At 47.4% G+C, this 14,409-nt stretch overlaps 5 protein-coding genes across 5 annotated transcripts; 2 read left to right on the top strand and 3 right to left on the bottom strand.

Moving 5' to 3' along the window:
• Positions 1-39: 39 nt before the first annotated feature.
• On the top strand, positions 40-567 carry ONS95_010832 (uncharacterized protein; the record flags this gene model as incomplete). The annotated part of the gene is made up of 4 exons (XM_058504415.1): positions 40-124; positions 182-248; positions 305-505; positions 555-567. The coding sequence occupies 4 exons, from the start codon at positions 40-42 to the stop codon at positions 565-567; spliced, it is 366 nt and encodes a 121-aa protein (XP_058358971.1).
• An 841-nt stretch (positions 568-1,408) lies between these two features.
• ONS95_010831 (uncharacterized protein) lies at positions 1,409-2,548 on the top strand (the record flags this gene model as incomplete). The annotated part of the gene is made up of 2 exons (XM_058504414.1): positions 1,409-2,063; positions 2,151-2,548. The coding sequence occupies 2 exons, from the start codon at positions 1,409-1,411 to the stop codon at positions 2,546-2,548; spliced, it is 1,053 nt and encodes a 350-aa protein (XP_058358970.1).
• Positions 2,549-3,315: 767 nt separating this feature from the next.
• ONS95_010830 (uncharacterized protein) lies at positions 3,316-4,734 on the bottom strand. Its single transcript, XM_058504413.1, has 2 exons — positions 4,587-4,734; positions 3,316-4,536 (listed from the first exon to the last, which is right to left on the bottom strand). Exons 1-2 carry the CDS (start codon positions 4,636-4,638, stop codon positions 3,797-3,799), a joined length of 792 nt encoding a protein of 263 aa, XP_058358969.1. The 5' UTR covers positions 4,639-4,734; the 3' UTR covers positions 3,316-3,796.
• Positions 4,735-5,506: 772 nt separating this feature from the next.
• On the bottom strand, positions 5,507-8,623 carry ONS95_010829 (uncharacterized protein; the record flags this gene model as incomplete). Its single annotated transcript, XM_058504412.1, has 4 exons — positions 5,507-6,105; positions 6,161-6,311; positions 6,363-8,211; positions 8,256-8,623. The coding sequence occupies 4 exons, from the start codon at positions 8,621-8,623 to the stop codon at positions 5,507-5,509; spliced, it is 2,967 nt and encodes a 988-aa protein (XP_058358968.1).
• A 2,589-nt stretch (positions 8,624-11,212) lies between these two features.
• On the bottom strand, positions 11,213-12,824 carry ONS95_010828 (uncharacterized protein; the record flags this gene model as incomplete). The annotated part of the gene is made up of 4 exons (XM_058504411.1): positions 11,213-11,228; positions 11,293-11,760; positions 11,817-12,466; positions 12,582-12,824. The coding sequence occupies 4 exons, from the start codon at positions 12,822-12,824 to the stop codon at positions 11,213-11,215; spliced, it is 1,377 nt and encodes a 458-aa protein (XP_058358967.1).
• Positions 12,825-14,409: the final 1,585 nt, after the last annotated feature.

Here is a 14,409-nt window from a genome sequence, read left to right as displayed (position 1 = left end):
TCGAATTCAAACCCCATCGAAATTTATCAGTCGTTCAGTATGCTTCTTGGGGGTTTCGGTCTTACCTTCACAGCACTCTCCATTCCAACTCTGGCTTCAGCCCAAGATTTCTCCTGGCGCGCCTGTAAGTTTGACCATTGCTGTTTGCACCCCCCTACAGACCAGCTGACAATCAGAACAGATAAAACCACAGTATGCAACCACAACGCAAACCCAGGCGATGTTTGGCCAAGCAACAGCGTGAGGCCGTAAAGATCCCCACACCAATTAAACTTCACCATAGGACTGATTCAAACCCCTAAAGAAACACTGGATCATTCGGTCTCTGCTACAGTCTTCCACCTCAAGATCCCTGGATTGCGCTTGAGATTGATCATGACTTTAATGACGGGCCTTACGCTGTCATCACGTACTGCAATCGTCGATGTCAAGGCAATGCGTCGCCGCGCCAGAAGGGAAAATATTGCTATACCACCCCTCAGCCTGATTGTATCATCTCTTCTTTGTAAGTCCTCCATCTCAGATAGCCACGTGATATTCTAATGGTACTGAAGCTCTGTGAGATGATTGACTCGATACGTTCGTGACGGAAAACCCTTGCTGTGATGAAGATAGACTTGATTTTACTCTTGTTCTCAGTAGCAATTGATGAATAACATGATATGCCGTGTTTGAAACTTGAAGGTCCTATTCCACAATGACTCAGTCATAGGGAGTCTCCCAAACTACTCCATCTCTTGTCAACAGATCTGCCTGGTGTCTTTAACGCACAATGCACGCTGAGTCAGCTGTCAAAGTGTGAAAACCGCAAAGCACGTTAGGGGTAGTGAGGTAAGGATCAGTTTGCCTGGAGTGTTAAAGAAAACTTCGCTTGCATCGTATTCCCATATCTCCCTTGAGATAGTTGAAGCTTCAAGCTCAGAATATTTCGATATCAACTATCACTTGACTTATTTCACCTGAAGGACTTTTTCAATGCCAAGACTGGTATCTGACGTGAACTATCTATATATGTATGAGAATGCTTTATTGCTCCAAGTCTTCCTTATTGTCAGGCTGACCCTTTGACGCTTTATCAGCAACAAAGCAAAGTATTAACAAAGAACTTCTGGGTTTCAAGACAATGCAGCGCACAATTCAATTGAATGGTCGTCACGAAAACGACAACTTTACTCGAACCTACCTTCCAATATCGCTTAAAATACTGGTGAGAAACAAAAAGACGCGCGACATGACCTTGACATATTTCGGCCTTTGATGCTCGACTTTCTCTTTTATTTAAGTAGACTTACGGCATCCAGTTCTATTTCCACGCCTACTTTGACCGCAATAGAACCGCGACCAAGCCTACAGGAATCAAATCCTCCTCCGCCTTCGGAATACCGTTCTCTATTTCCCACCGCTCAACATGAGCAATATCACCAGTCCGAGCTCCTCTCCGGCTCCAGGATCGAGCATGACCCACCGAAACTCCCGAAATCCATTCGTTTTCGACGCAGGCGATGTCCCGATTCGTGTTTCGTATAAGGGCGAAGTTCGTGTAGGCAAGGTATGCTCGCAAGCCCTCATCCACGGCAGTGCGGTTTGGAAAAAGTTCGTCTTCCCGCCATGGAACGTGTCACGGATAGACCACTCCTTACCAGAATCATCCAAGTCAGCTGTCAAATCGTGCTCCTCGACGGGTTCCTTCGAGGAGATAAATTTTATCGAGGATGATGGGGAGGCACTACTGGTGCTGATGAATATCATACACCTGAAGCACCGACTGGTACCCAGGAAACTCCAGTTCAGTGCCTTGCTCCAAATTGCCGTCCTTCGCGAAAAGTACATGTGTGTCCAGCTAGTCCAGCCATGGCTGAAAACATGGAATGACAATTTGGAATTGAGGAGTAAATACCCATTGGCCGAGCAGGTTCTGTACACACACTGGGTATTTGGACAAGAGGAAGAATTCGAAAAGATTGCCAAGGCAATGGTGCTGGACGTCAAGACAAGTGAGAAAGGAGAGCGTTTGAACAAGTATAAATGGTTGTGGGCTGAGCCCTACCCTCCTGATATCGTCGGTAATTTCGATCCTGACCCCACCGTCCCCTTCACAAGGATGAATTTCTAGTCCGAAGTACATTGAGCTTCATCTGACACGTACGCAGAGCACATCTTCCGAATCCGTCAGCAAACAATTACCAACCTTCTCGCCATTCCCTATGCCATGGTCTCCAAATATGAAAGGACCAACGACAATATCTGCCAACTCGGAGATATCAGCGGCGAAGACAATGCCTGCGATGCAATTTCCTGGGGAAGCCTTACTCGTGGCATGCAGCTAGCTGGTCTATGGCCAATAAAGCCGTCCGAGCAGATATACCTCAGTGTTGATGAGGTCGTATCAGCTATTGAAAGCATCCACATCTATCATTTCCACACGCATACAGATTGCGGGAAATCGAACTTCCAGCAGGATGTCGCGAGGGTTCTACGGCGGATTGAAAGTCCGGTGATGGAAGCTCATAGAAGACATATGGCGCGTCAAAGAGAGGGTGTGGATTAGCGCGCGGGATATTGTGGGATTTGAAGCATATTGAGAGGGAGGTTTGCTGGAGGATGGAGACACAGCTGGCTGGTAAAAGACTTTGATGTTGGAAACGAAGGTTGGAATAGCATATTGCCTAGTGGAGAATTTCAGTGGGTGATGTCAGGCATTGCATTGCACAAAATTCAAATACAACTGATCGCCTAACAATGAGTCCAACGTACGTTCTGGGACGTGCCGTTCCCGATTTGTTGACTTTAATAACGTGAAACCAGAATAGCGAACTTTCCTGGCCTTGCAACCAAGTGTCCCAGATACACTTAGCATAACCTCGGTTGGACTGTAGTGATTTGGAAGACAAACTGTAGTATTTACGTACGAGAAATCAAATTCGGGTGCTTTTACGGAATCAGAACCGCTATCATTTGTAAAAAGGACTGTGGCCAGCGAACAATACGCTCCCTGACCTGGTATTGACCACAAGGCTGTCTTTGTCAGGATTTATTATGAATGGAAACTCTGGTTTGGTCATATTTTGTTGTTTAGATGATAGCTCTGTCTCACTAAACCAAACATAGACCTTTCATCCACTGCAACAAAGCGAAAATGCCACGCTAAGCCCCTGTCATCGACAGTCGAACAGCCTCGTCTTCTGTAATGTGATCTCGTGAAGCGGGGAAAATATTTATTCTCCTCGCTTAGGTCTCAAGTAAGTAAATAAACATTCATAGCATTATATTATTCATGACCACTCATTTGAAAAGTATGAAGTGAGAAATTATGTTAAATGACATGGTATAGACTTTCTTGAGAAACTATTCCCTCGGATCCAAAACAAAACAGACGTTCTACAGGAAGCGAGAGGTGGTGGGTAGCTTGAAGGGATGCCATGCACTAGGCTAGCCTGAAATACGCGTGTAATCTGTGGGATAGGCACTTGAGGCAGACAACTTTGGAACCTGCATCAGCGTTTGCACATGGAGAAGTGTCTTTTCGGCAGTTGAGGGGATAGCAGCTGAATCAATCAGACACAGTTCGTCCAGGGGATTATCTTTGCGAATCAGAAAAATATGTTTTTCGTTAGTACCTCTGTTAAACGAAGAGGTTTGTGGCCGGTACGCAGATTAGGTCCCTCAAAAATGAATGTATAGATACAACGCCGCGTGGAAATCCGAAGATTCGAGTCAAATTCTCCTATCCCATATCAATAGCCTTTCCCAAACTTCCCACCACAAACGCCAATATGCACCATAAGACCGTCCATCTCTACGTCTCACCAGGTCCCGGCCCCGGCCCCGGCCCAGCAAGAGCCACACAACTAAACCTCAAATCCGCACCCCCACCCCTCCTCTCCAACTCCATCACCCTCCCAATCCCCAACTCCACCCCCCGGGTACTCAACAACCCCTCCCCCCCAAGAAACCCCCTATTAATCGGCCCTTTCCTACTCCCCTCCAATTCCCATAGATGTTCCTCCCCCTCCCCCTCCCCCTTCACAAACGCCACAAAATGCTGCCCCAACCTCTCCCCCTCCTCCGCCCCCGGCGCACTCGTATCCCCCATCTCCGCAACACTCTGATGCGCCTCCAAGAACGCCTCATTATCATACAACATCCTCGCACGCTCCTCCATCTTCAACGGGATCGCTGCTTCCCCGATCTGTAGAGCTATAGAATCAGGACGGAGGTGGTGTCGAGCAGGCGAGTTAAGCAGACAGTGTAGGAGGCCGATGGAACCGCAGGCGTGGCCGATGGTTTGCTTGAACCAGATGACGGGCTCGGAGGGGCCAGATGCGGTGTATGGTTCTGTAAGGGAGTCTTCGGCTTCGCGGTCGGCGTGCCAGGAGGGGGTGAAGGGAAGGATGACGAGGAGGGCGTGGATGGGTTGGGGGATGAGGGAGAGGATGTCGGGGTCAGAGAGGGAGTAGATGTCGTGGAATTGGAGGGCGGGGGAGATGGGGAGGCCGAGTTTGAGGGAGAGGGCGTTCATTACTTCGGGGTTGTTTTCTAAAGATCTGTTAGATATCACAAGAGGAGAAAGGATAGAGTTGACAAACCGAGGACAGTGACAGTCTTCTTGCCGTTAATGACTTCGATAGGAATCGGCATATTGGGCTATTTGTCCGGTACCGAGAGGCACGTCTGGGTGTCGTAGTCCTGCCCTTTTTAGAGAATAGTATGGTGTGTGGTTTTGTTGACACTGTCGAGAGAAGAAGAGAAGAGGAAGAGGAAAGAGGAAAGAGGAGAGATGTTAAGCCTCGCCGACAAGGCTGACGGTGCGGGGCAAGGCAGCAGGGGCACGTCACGCAAGGCTGAGTCAGGAGACAAGTTCGGATTTTTGGAGGAGAATCAATATAGCATTGCCTTGATACCCAACTATGAATTAATATTGTTATATGCAGATTTTGTTGAGGTGGATAAGAGGACATCTTTGTTACAAGAAGACATGCTACATACCAATCACGTGCCCATGACTTTGGAACCTCCTCGCTGTTCCCTCACTGTAAAAGGTAAAATTGGGGGAAAAAAAGGATATGGTAACTATCGCTAAGCTAAGCTATGCATATCGCTTCAATGATATGATGCTCTTTAAAGTACAATAAGTACGCTCAACAGTGCAACACGCCGTAGCGACACCGCCGTATCTCAAACCCTCGCAAAAGAAACTCAAAGTAAACACATATTCTCATGGACCCGTACACCTCGTCCGCTTCATACACCTCATCCGCCCATTAAGTCCCCCTCAATCTCGTACCCTTACACAAACAAATCAACGATAACCGAAACCAAAACCGAAAATGATGCCCCAAGTCCAAAGTTCAATGTCCAAACACGAGAACCCAGATAATTAATCCAATAATTCCACGTTTGAACAGGACCTCTGGATCTCGAAATCGAATTGTCAACACCATAAATATCCACAGCCAGAAATCAAATGCTTGCTCAAAAAACGAATCCATCGATCTTCTCTTCCGCGTCAAGGCAGATACTCCGAAGGCGTAGAACCCGAGAAATCCACCTCATTCTTCCGAAAGTCCTCCAATTGTTTACTGAACGAGCCACCGGGCTGTTGAGGGGTATCTGGAGAAAACGCCCTGTTGAATTCCTCCTCAGCCTGTCCACTAACAGAATGGTCACCCCGTCTCGTCCTCGGCTTTGGCGTAAGCCATTCCGGCCGCCGCGAAGTGAAGCTCTTCGATTTTTGCGCATGCGGCGCTCTTAAGCCATCCATGTCCAACATTCTTTGTCGAGCAGGATTCGGAGTAAGCCAAGGATGAGCCAGGACTTGCTCTGCCGTGGGTCGTTTGTTGGGATCGAAGTTCATCATCCGAGTAATGAGGTGCATTGCCAGATCTTCTCGCCATGCCCACACTTCATCATCGTCGAACTTGAGGTCCCCGCTTCGGATCCTGCGATGGAGACCGCTGTGGTCCCTTTCCCCTGCCTGTAAGTTGAATGGTTCCTTGCCTGCGAGCATCTCATAGAGGCAGACGCCGGCGGACCAAATATCGCAAGGCTTGGCAAGAATCCATTTCTCGCGAGTTGGATCGTCTCTAATGGCTTCTGGGGCGATGTCTGCAATTACGTTAGACGATGTTGCCTGGAGAGGAGGATACAGAAAATTACGTACGTGTTGGCGTGCATGGAATATGGCGGACATATCCGTTATGGTGCGCTGGTATCTGTATACTATTGCCAAAATCTGCTATCTTGACATGATTGTTCGCAAAGACCAGAATATTCATGGTTTTGAGATCCCTATGAACCACGTTTGCAGAATGCTGCGAATGATTAGCGCAACATCTATGAAGAGCAACACACGAATGGCTTACCAGATAGGCCAATCCTTCCATAACCTCTCGGAACATTCTCCTGGCAACCTCATTGAGAAGACCACGAGAAAACCCCTTATCCAAATAATGCCAAAGATCGCCTCCTTGCGCAAACTCCGTAACAATTACGGGGTCACCATGAATTGTCATCGAGCCAAGGCATTTCAAGATATTCGGATGTTGTGCTTCAGACATGAATTTGCTCTCTTTGAATGCATCTTCTCTGGTGACGGCATCCTTGGGGCAATGCAAGAATTTTATAGCGACGAGTCTCCCCGTCCCCAAATCAATGGCTTTCCATGCGCTTGAGAATGCACCTTTGCCAACACGACCATTGAGCATATATCTCCGGCGGAAATTGTTGCTCAAAGGTACTATCATGCCCCCTGACTTGCGTCGCCGAGTGATACTCGCCGCCGTGGCTTTCAGATCGTTTTCGTCAGTGATCTCGTCAAGGATCTTCCGCACAAAGCTCCCATCCCATGCTCTCTGCTCCTCTGGTGAACCACGACGACGCATTGTTGTCTCGAGCTGCTGAATGCAAGCAACGAGTCGCGTACGAGCAACAGGATCTCTGAGTTCGCCAAAAGCCTCATACAAAGTGATGTCGGCATTCTGGTTTGAAGGCCAAACTTGCCGTGTATCTTCCACCAAAATCATCTCGATTGCGAGGTCCAACAATTCTGGTTTCATCAGAGCGTACGACAGAGCAGTTTGTCCATCCGCTGCCACGAGATAGACTTTTGCCCCACAATAGAAAAGTGTCCTGGCGAGTGGGATGTTTCCATTGCAGACAGCTGCCATCAAAGGCGTCATTCCATCTTTCGTATGACAATTGACATCTGCGCGTACAGATAGGAGATAATCGACAATTCTGATATGGCCATTGAACACCGCAGCGTGAAGAGCAGTCCGACCAGCAAAATCAGCGAAGTGGACATCTGCACCCCAAGTTAGAAGCACCTGCACAACATCCAAGTTCCCTCTCATGGCGGCTGCAACAAGAGGTGGCTGGAGACTCATATTGTCATTCGGAGGGCAATTGCGATAGAGGAAGACGGCGGCAAGAGCGCAGTTGCCAATAGATGCCGCGTAAGACAGTCTAGTGGTGTTCCAATGGAAGTGCTGGCTCAAATCTTGGTTGATGTTTTGGTCAGGAAGGTGTTGAAGCCGAATCTTGCTTTCAATCTGCATCATGCACGCAATGATCCTATCGGTGTAAAGGTAATCAGCAGCGTTCTCCATGTACGCTGAAGGAACATTGTAATGCCAGTTCTCAACTGCATACGGCAAGAGAGGGAAATTCCGGACGCGGTTATCCAAGGACTCGTTGTCAGGACAAAGATCACTCATTGCAAGTGTCCGATTGATATAAGTCAAGCAAGCCATCCCCATGTCGCGGTAGGTGTCGAAGGCTTCCCCATACTGACGGAAGTAGTCCCGGAGGGAGACTCTGAGATTTTCTGGTATCAAGATTTTGCATCGGTCATCGGAGAAGTGAATAAAGCCGCCACCGATCCAGTTTAGTTCTTGAAATGTAAGTTGAGGATATTCTTGGTGTGGATATCCAGAGAATGAGAGTATCACCGCATGCTGCATTTCTCTGGCACACAGTTCTCTCCTGGCAAAGTGGATCCAGATCAGCATTCTCCGAAGCAATCTGAAATGGAAAGATTGTTCGTCAATCCAATTCTGAAAGATCGCGTGTAGTTCTCGCCGAAGTTCATATATGTCTAGGTAAACGTCCTGAGCTGGCACTAGAAGCGGAAGCTTGAAAGCGCATGTAACCAGCGGGTGGATATTGGTCATTACTGCAATTTCATGGAACAAGGTCTCGGCTCGGAAATGCCTTAATACATTAGCGAATGCTGCCGAGATATATTTCGGACATACCAGTCAATTGGGGGATCTTGATTCATCTCCGAATGGATCATTCTCTGGATTGTGCGTGCAGTCTTACGTGCGAAGTCTCCGTGTTTTTTGGCGACCATTCGCATAATGGGATTGGCCTTAAAGAGACTCTCCACAAACTGTATGATTTCCGATGTGTGTTCACGACGGGTTTGCCATGGTGCGTCATTGTTGACTAGGTATTGCCCATTGCATGGGATTGCGATTTTGTTGTGAGAGTTGGCAATGGAGGGCGGCTGAATCTTGTTTGCGTCTGGAGGTGAAGGTGCTGAAGCGGAAGAATCGGTGAGTGTGATAGGATTCGAGGAGCTCGAGCCGCGAGCATGCGGCTTGACTCCTACTCCCGCCATCCTCGACCGATACCCCACGCAGTCCTTGTATTCCGTTCCTTCAGACTCGATTCAGGATCGTAGTACTGGTGTCTGTTGATATCAGGTGTAGATAAGTACTGAAATGTGCCGGAAAACGAGGAAATGAGCGTTTTGTGAGCAAAAACAGGAGCGAACGCTGGTGTCGAGGTCTCTTTCACTTCCAGAGAAACATGATTCCCGCTGCGCTCTGCGAGAGAATGTGAATAAAGATAAAAAGAATGTGCGACAGAGAGATACTTGAAAGATTGCTGCGGACGTACGCTTGTCCAAGGAGGGCTAGAAGATGCTGGTGAAGTACACTACACTGAAGTCATTGTAAGGGTTCATGTTTGCTGAAAGTATACAAGTGTGGGTCCGTCATGGCTGGCGGTTGGAAAGAGCGAACCAAACCCTCATAATGGCGCCGGCGTGTCGACGGCGGCACCAGCAATATATCTTCGCTTCCAAGATATGAAAGTGGGAATTCCCACTCACAGGAGATGAGGAGAGGTGGGAATTTATGGGATATCTCGAGATGAGATTCAATAGAGAGAATTCACTTTGTGCCAGAATTTGTGCTAATATTCCCCTGAATTTCCCTGAGATTCCTGTCAATATCCGTATTAGAAGAAAACAAAAATCCAGCCGAAACGCACCTTCTCGTCCCATAGCAGGAGTGAAAAAAAATGTTTTGTTGAAATAAATATCCCTCGCCGGCCTAGACTTAGACATGAAGCTAGAAGCAACGTTAGTTCGTTCTTAGACCTAAAAATGTACTATCATGAAACTTACCACCAATAATGGGCCCAAGGACAGATCATTGCATCATTGTATCATTGCATCATGCAGGGTAAGAACAGGAGTCTTGAAGCAAATGCTACAGACCAGGCGGGGAAAAGATATAGGCTGATCTGACTCATTCGAATGTGTAGGTAGAGAATAGCTGCCGCCCTGGGCTGCCTTCAATGCACTGGCCATATGGGAGTGCAGCAGGACAGATAACGTGTATCCGGTCGGTGAAAACCGAAATGTTGAGCCGATGACGTTTAGTAAGAGACCTTTCGTTCTCAGTAGAAACAGAGGGCAGGGCCGGGCTGGGCTGGGCAGGAAAGGAGGGTAGAACGACCAAAGGTCTGGGCTTGCTCTCTGCATTCGTTGCAGCAGGATTCCGGCGAGGAAGGCAGCACATGGGAACGTCCTCGCATCAAAAGCTCACCAGAGAGGTCAAGGCTAGAGGGGAGAGGGCCAAATTCATTGTAGCTCGTTTCCTCAAGGCCTTGCCAGCCCAACAGTAGCCCACGACAACGTCTCGGGTCGAAATTTTTCTTCTCTCTTTTGTTTGCTCAGGCTGGTAGATAAAATGGACATGCTTTTCAGCTTCAATGTTTAAGCTAGCATAATGGCAAGGTCTTATCACACCTGGCACTGACTCTGCAAGGAAGAAAATTATTTTCTCTTCATTGTATATCTATCTTCGAACCAGTTAGCCAATATCCCAAACTAAAACAGAGTTCTCGCTACCCATCATCCTCCCACTTGCGGAGGACAATATAAGCAGACTTACCATCAAACTAGCACCACCATTCCCCCTCTCAACCCTCAACCCCCAGTCCATCTTCTCAATCCCCTCCCCGCGACACAGGGCATGTTGATCCCCCTTCGGTTTCTACTTCAAACCAACCCGAAAAACTTCAACCTGCTAAACAATTAGCCTAATTCCATCTCAAAACCCCAGGAAATCCTCCCACATCCAAACCACACTTCAGCAAACTCACCTCAAATCAACGTCCCCCTCCTCCCCCATCCCAAAACCCAATTCCCACCCATCAATCCTATCCAGTCCATCCACCCCAATCACCCAAAACAGAAAATTAAAGCCTTATGAATCGAATAATACAGAACAAAGATCCTTCGAAATGACGATTGAAAAATGACGATATATAACCACACTAGCACAACACTAGTGAGGAAAGACGTCACCCGCGCCGCGCGAACCATACTTTCTCGAACCCAGAATTCTTTCAAACACTCAAATCTCGAAGGCTAGCCTAGCCTAGATGCACCTAGATGCGCCTATTCGATCTGGGATCCACTGACACGTTCAAGAACGAAATAAGTGGGAGGCTATTCCTGGGTTTGAGAAACCGTGGTAGAGATTTCGATGTGTAGTGAGGTGTCTGGATCGATCTGGCGACGCTGTCGGTAATGGTGGTAATGGAGATGAGTCGGAGGATGCCGTAAGTAACCACTACCTTTTCCACGTGTCCCGCTCTGGATATCGCGCGAAGATGTACCGAGAAGAGAAGGAACGAGATCAGAGCACTGGAGAAACGATACGAAAAGTTGATGCCTACCTAGGTCATCGACATTGGGCTCCACTTTCCATTCCAAGAGCCTCATCCAACCTACCTACAGTACCTATGCTCCTCACATGCCGTCTCGACCAAGATTGTTTCTGGAAATATGGAACAAGGAAGATTACTGTTATACATACCATTGCTTCTCTATACCCACTCTTCTCAGATTCCCGTCTCTATACCTCTGCCACTTTTATGATCTATACCATGACCAAACATATATATCCACCATCTAAGACCACGAAATACTATTCAAATATTAGCACTGCCCTTTAAACCTCCCCCAAACATGAAGAGTAAAAAACCACTCACTAAAGCATAATTCCCGCCCCCGCAGCCATAGCCGCAAACTGCTGCAAAGTCTTCCTCACCTCCACCCCCCTATCCTTCCCCGTCTCCAACAACTCAGGAATAACCGCCACAGTCCCCACATAAAGGAACGTCCCCGCCGTAAACGGCAACAGCATATCGCCCCATGTCAAACTCGTCCCCATCAACCCATCAAACCTGCCACCCGCACCCTCTGCTCCACTCCCACCATATTCCTGCACAGCAATTCCAATCACTGTGCCTAGCAATGCGCCGAGAGCAGTCAGAAACTGGGCGCCCATTGCTTGACGTTTCGAGAACCCGGATTGGATGAGCAGGGCGAAATCGCCAACTTCGTGAGGGATCTCGTGGAAGAAGACTGCGACGGTGGTGGTTGCTCCGATTGTGGGCGACGCGTAGAAGGAGGAGGACATGGCGAGGCCGTCGGTGATGTTGTGTGTGAAATCGGCGCTGTAAAAGCATTAGCACATCTGTAAATCCAATTCAGACAGTGGGAGAAGATGTACATCAAGTTCAAATACCCCGCCAGCTTCACACTAGCATTGATCTCCTTCTCAGTCTCCTTCTTCTCCTTCACAACCTGCAACTCCTTCCCTGCAATCCCATTCCCAGTCCCCTTCCCCTTCCTCGCTCTCGTCCCCTTAGCAGGCGAATCCCCCTCAATCTCAAGCGCACTCCCCTTCCCACTATCCACCGGTCTCACAACCTCCACCTCTTCATGTCCATGCGAGTGATCATGCCCGCCAGCTCCCCCAGTCGCAATCCTCAACCCCTTATCCATCGCCACGAACGTCACAAACCCCACCATGATCGCCACCCCCAACAACAAATTCCTATTCCCATCCACCAGGACAAACCTCACTCCCTCCGCCGCATCCTCACCGAGGAAAATCTCCGGCAACAAGTGGAACAGGGTATCGCCCAGGAGTCCGCCCACTGCAAATGCAACCATCACAGATAGAGAGGACGGGTCGATATTAGGCGGGCAGAGCGCGAGGAGGAAGTTAGGAGGCCCGGAGATGTAGAGCGTAGCGAGGAGGGCGTTGACGGCAGGTGTGGAGGGGAAGAGGATGGAGAAGATGCGGGAGGTTAGGGAGGATGTTGGAGGAGAGGTCGCGAGTTTGTAAGTGTTGAGATCTTGGACGAGAGGACATTCCTAGATATCACTCATTAGCCCAATCGCTCCTCCAGAAAGTCTGCTAGAGAAGGGGTTGTGGCCGGGGGAGAAGAGGAAGAGTGGGAGGACAGCTCTCCCATAGTAGCTTGCTTACCTGTAGCTTCTCCTCTATTTCAGAGGTGCTCATGGATGCAATGGAGGCGGCATGTTTCTCGGCATAGACGCAGACAATTGCGACGCACAGCAGGATTGCTATACGGCGAGGGTGAAATAGAGGCATTGTTGCGGTTGTGATGGTGTGGGTGGGAGGATGGGGGAGCTCGTGTGAGCTTGACTTGATGTTGTTGATGTGGGTTGGTTTTAGCGCGCCAAGGAAACCCCCTTTTAGATATGGCATAGCTCACGAGAAAACATCTGAAAGAACCAAAATCAGAGAATTGTATATTTTCTTACCATTGCGGGACTCCTTGTAGGCTTTCAATGTTTTGTCTGATCAATTTTTGCTAGTTCCAATTGCGAGTCATTGCTCAATTTGTTCGAAGCATCATTGAGAGTACTCGGCCGTGAAAACTAGTGGCTTGTTTATTTTCGCTTGAGGGACCAGAGTCTTGACGGTCAAGGCTCCTTTGCTCAATACAGAACACTTCGTAGCTTGATGCGAAGAAGTATGATGCCCAGTCTGGGTTGTCGTCTGGTTCGCTGAGCTAGATTTTGGTTACCAGCAGTCAGAGAACGAGTTTTTGAAAGGTACACGACCTGCTCTGGAATCAACAAGTGGGTGGGCCCGACTCCTCGTCGCATCCTGCTTGCCAATGTACTGGTCAAGAATGAAAATACGAAATCAAACCAGATATAGGAAGAAGAAGGTGAGAGGCAACATGTGTTTTCACTGCTCCATAACCATTCGGCTAGTCTAACTTCTCCCACGTTTTATTCTTCTCAAGAATATACCCATCTCATACCGCGATTCCATTTTCAGAAATGTTGTGGCTTCCTCCCCTCTCTATGGTCAGGTATCAGTGCCTTAAGTTCCTTTCCTCCTTTCATAACAATAACTCATAATTCACGAATACATATTCATAGGTAGGTATGTCATAATTACAGTTGTATAAGGAGCTACTACAGAGAGAGAGAATCTCCTATATAAAGGGGTAGCGTACTTAGTAGTACGGCCTACAGTACTGAGTCTACGCCTATAATCCCCATATTTCTAATAGCCCCCCTATTCTCTATATCTGTAGTAAATAGAGCCTTCTAAAGTAGTATAGCGCTGAATATTCCCGAAGCGACGCTAGAGTATCGCTAAAGTATTACTAATAACTTGTATTATATAAAGAGCCTTAATTATGCCTTATTAACTCTTATAATATACTAGTATATATATAGTGCCTACGTCTCCTGTTTTCCTAGGAGTTTAGTAACTTTATAGTATTAAGGCATATAAAACGGTATAAGAGTACACTTAAATCGCTCCTTTATTAATAATCTCTTACTCCTGCCGCTCTTATTTACTTTTCTTTATAGTCACCTCGCACCTTCCTTTTATAACTACTAAGATATTCCTTACTAGCCTTCTCTCTAGCCTCTAGGGTATATAAAAGTCGTCCTCTTCTAGTTCTATTTCCTTTCCTTCTTCCTTCAACTGCGGAATAAGATTTATCTTAACTATTAGGTATAGTAGTTATATATTATATTTTACTTGATTCGCAGTTATATATTGTTATTAAGGAAGATATTTATTAAAGGACTGATTTTCCGCGAAGAATATTCTATTTTTTATAGGTTCCACTACTAGAAACAGCCTTGATTTATATAGGTCTACTATTAATTAGCTAACTATTATTAATCTTAGAGTTATTATTAGAGAATCAGTTGTTACTAGGTAACCCTATATACGTCTTATATCATTCAAACGATTCTGAAGGTAAAGCTTTCGTAAGAGTATCTACTATATTATTATTACCTAGAACGTATTTTACTAC

The sequence above is a fragment of the Cadophora gregata genome (genome assembly GCF_030347475.1).
Source record: "Cadophora gregata isolate MNR1 chromosome Unknown scaffold_5, whole genome shotgun sequence".
NCBI classification, from domain to species: Eukaryota; Fungi; Ascomycota; class Leotiomycetes; order Helotiales; family Ploettnerulaceae; genus Cadophora; species Cadophora gregata.
This window is presented reverse-complemented; position numbering and strand designations above follow the sequence as displayed.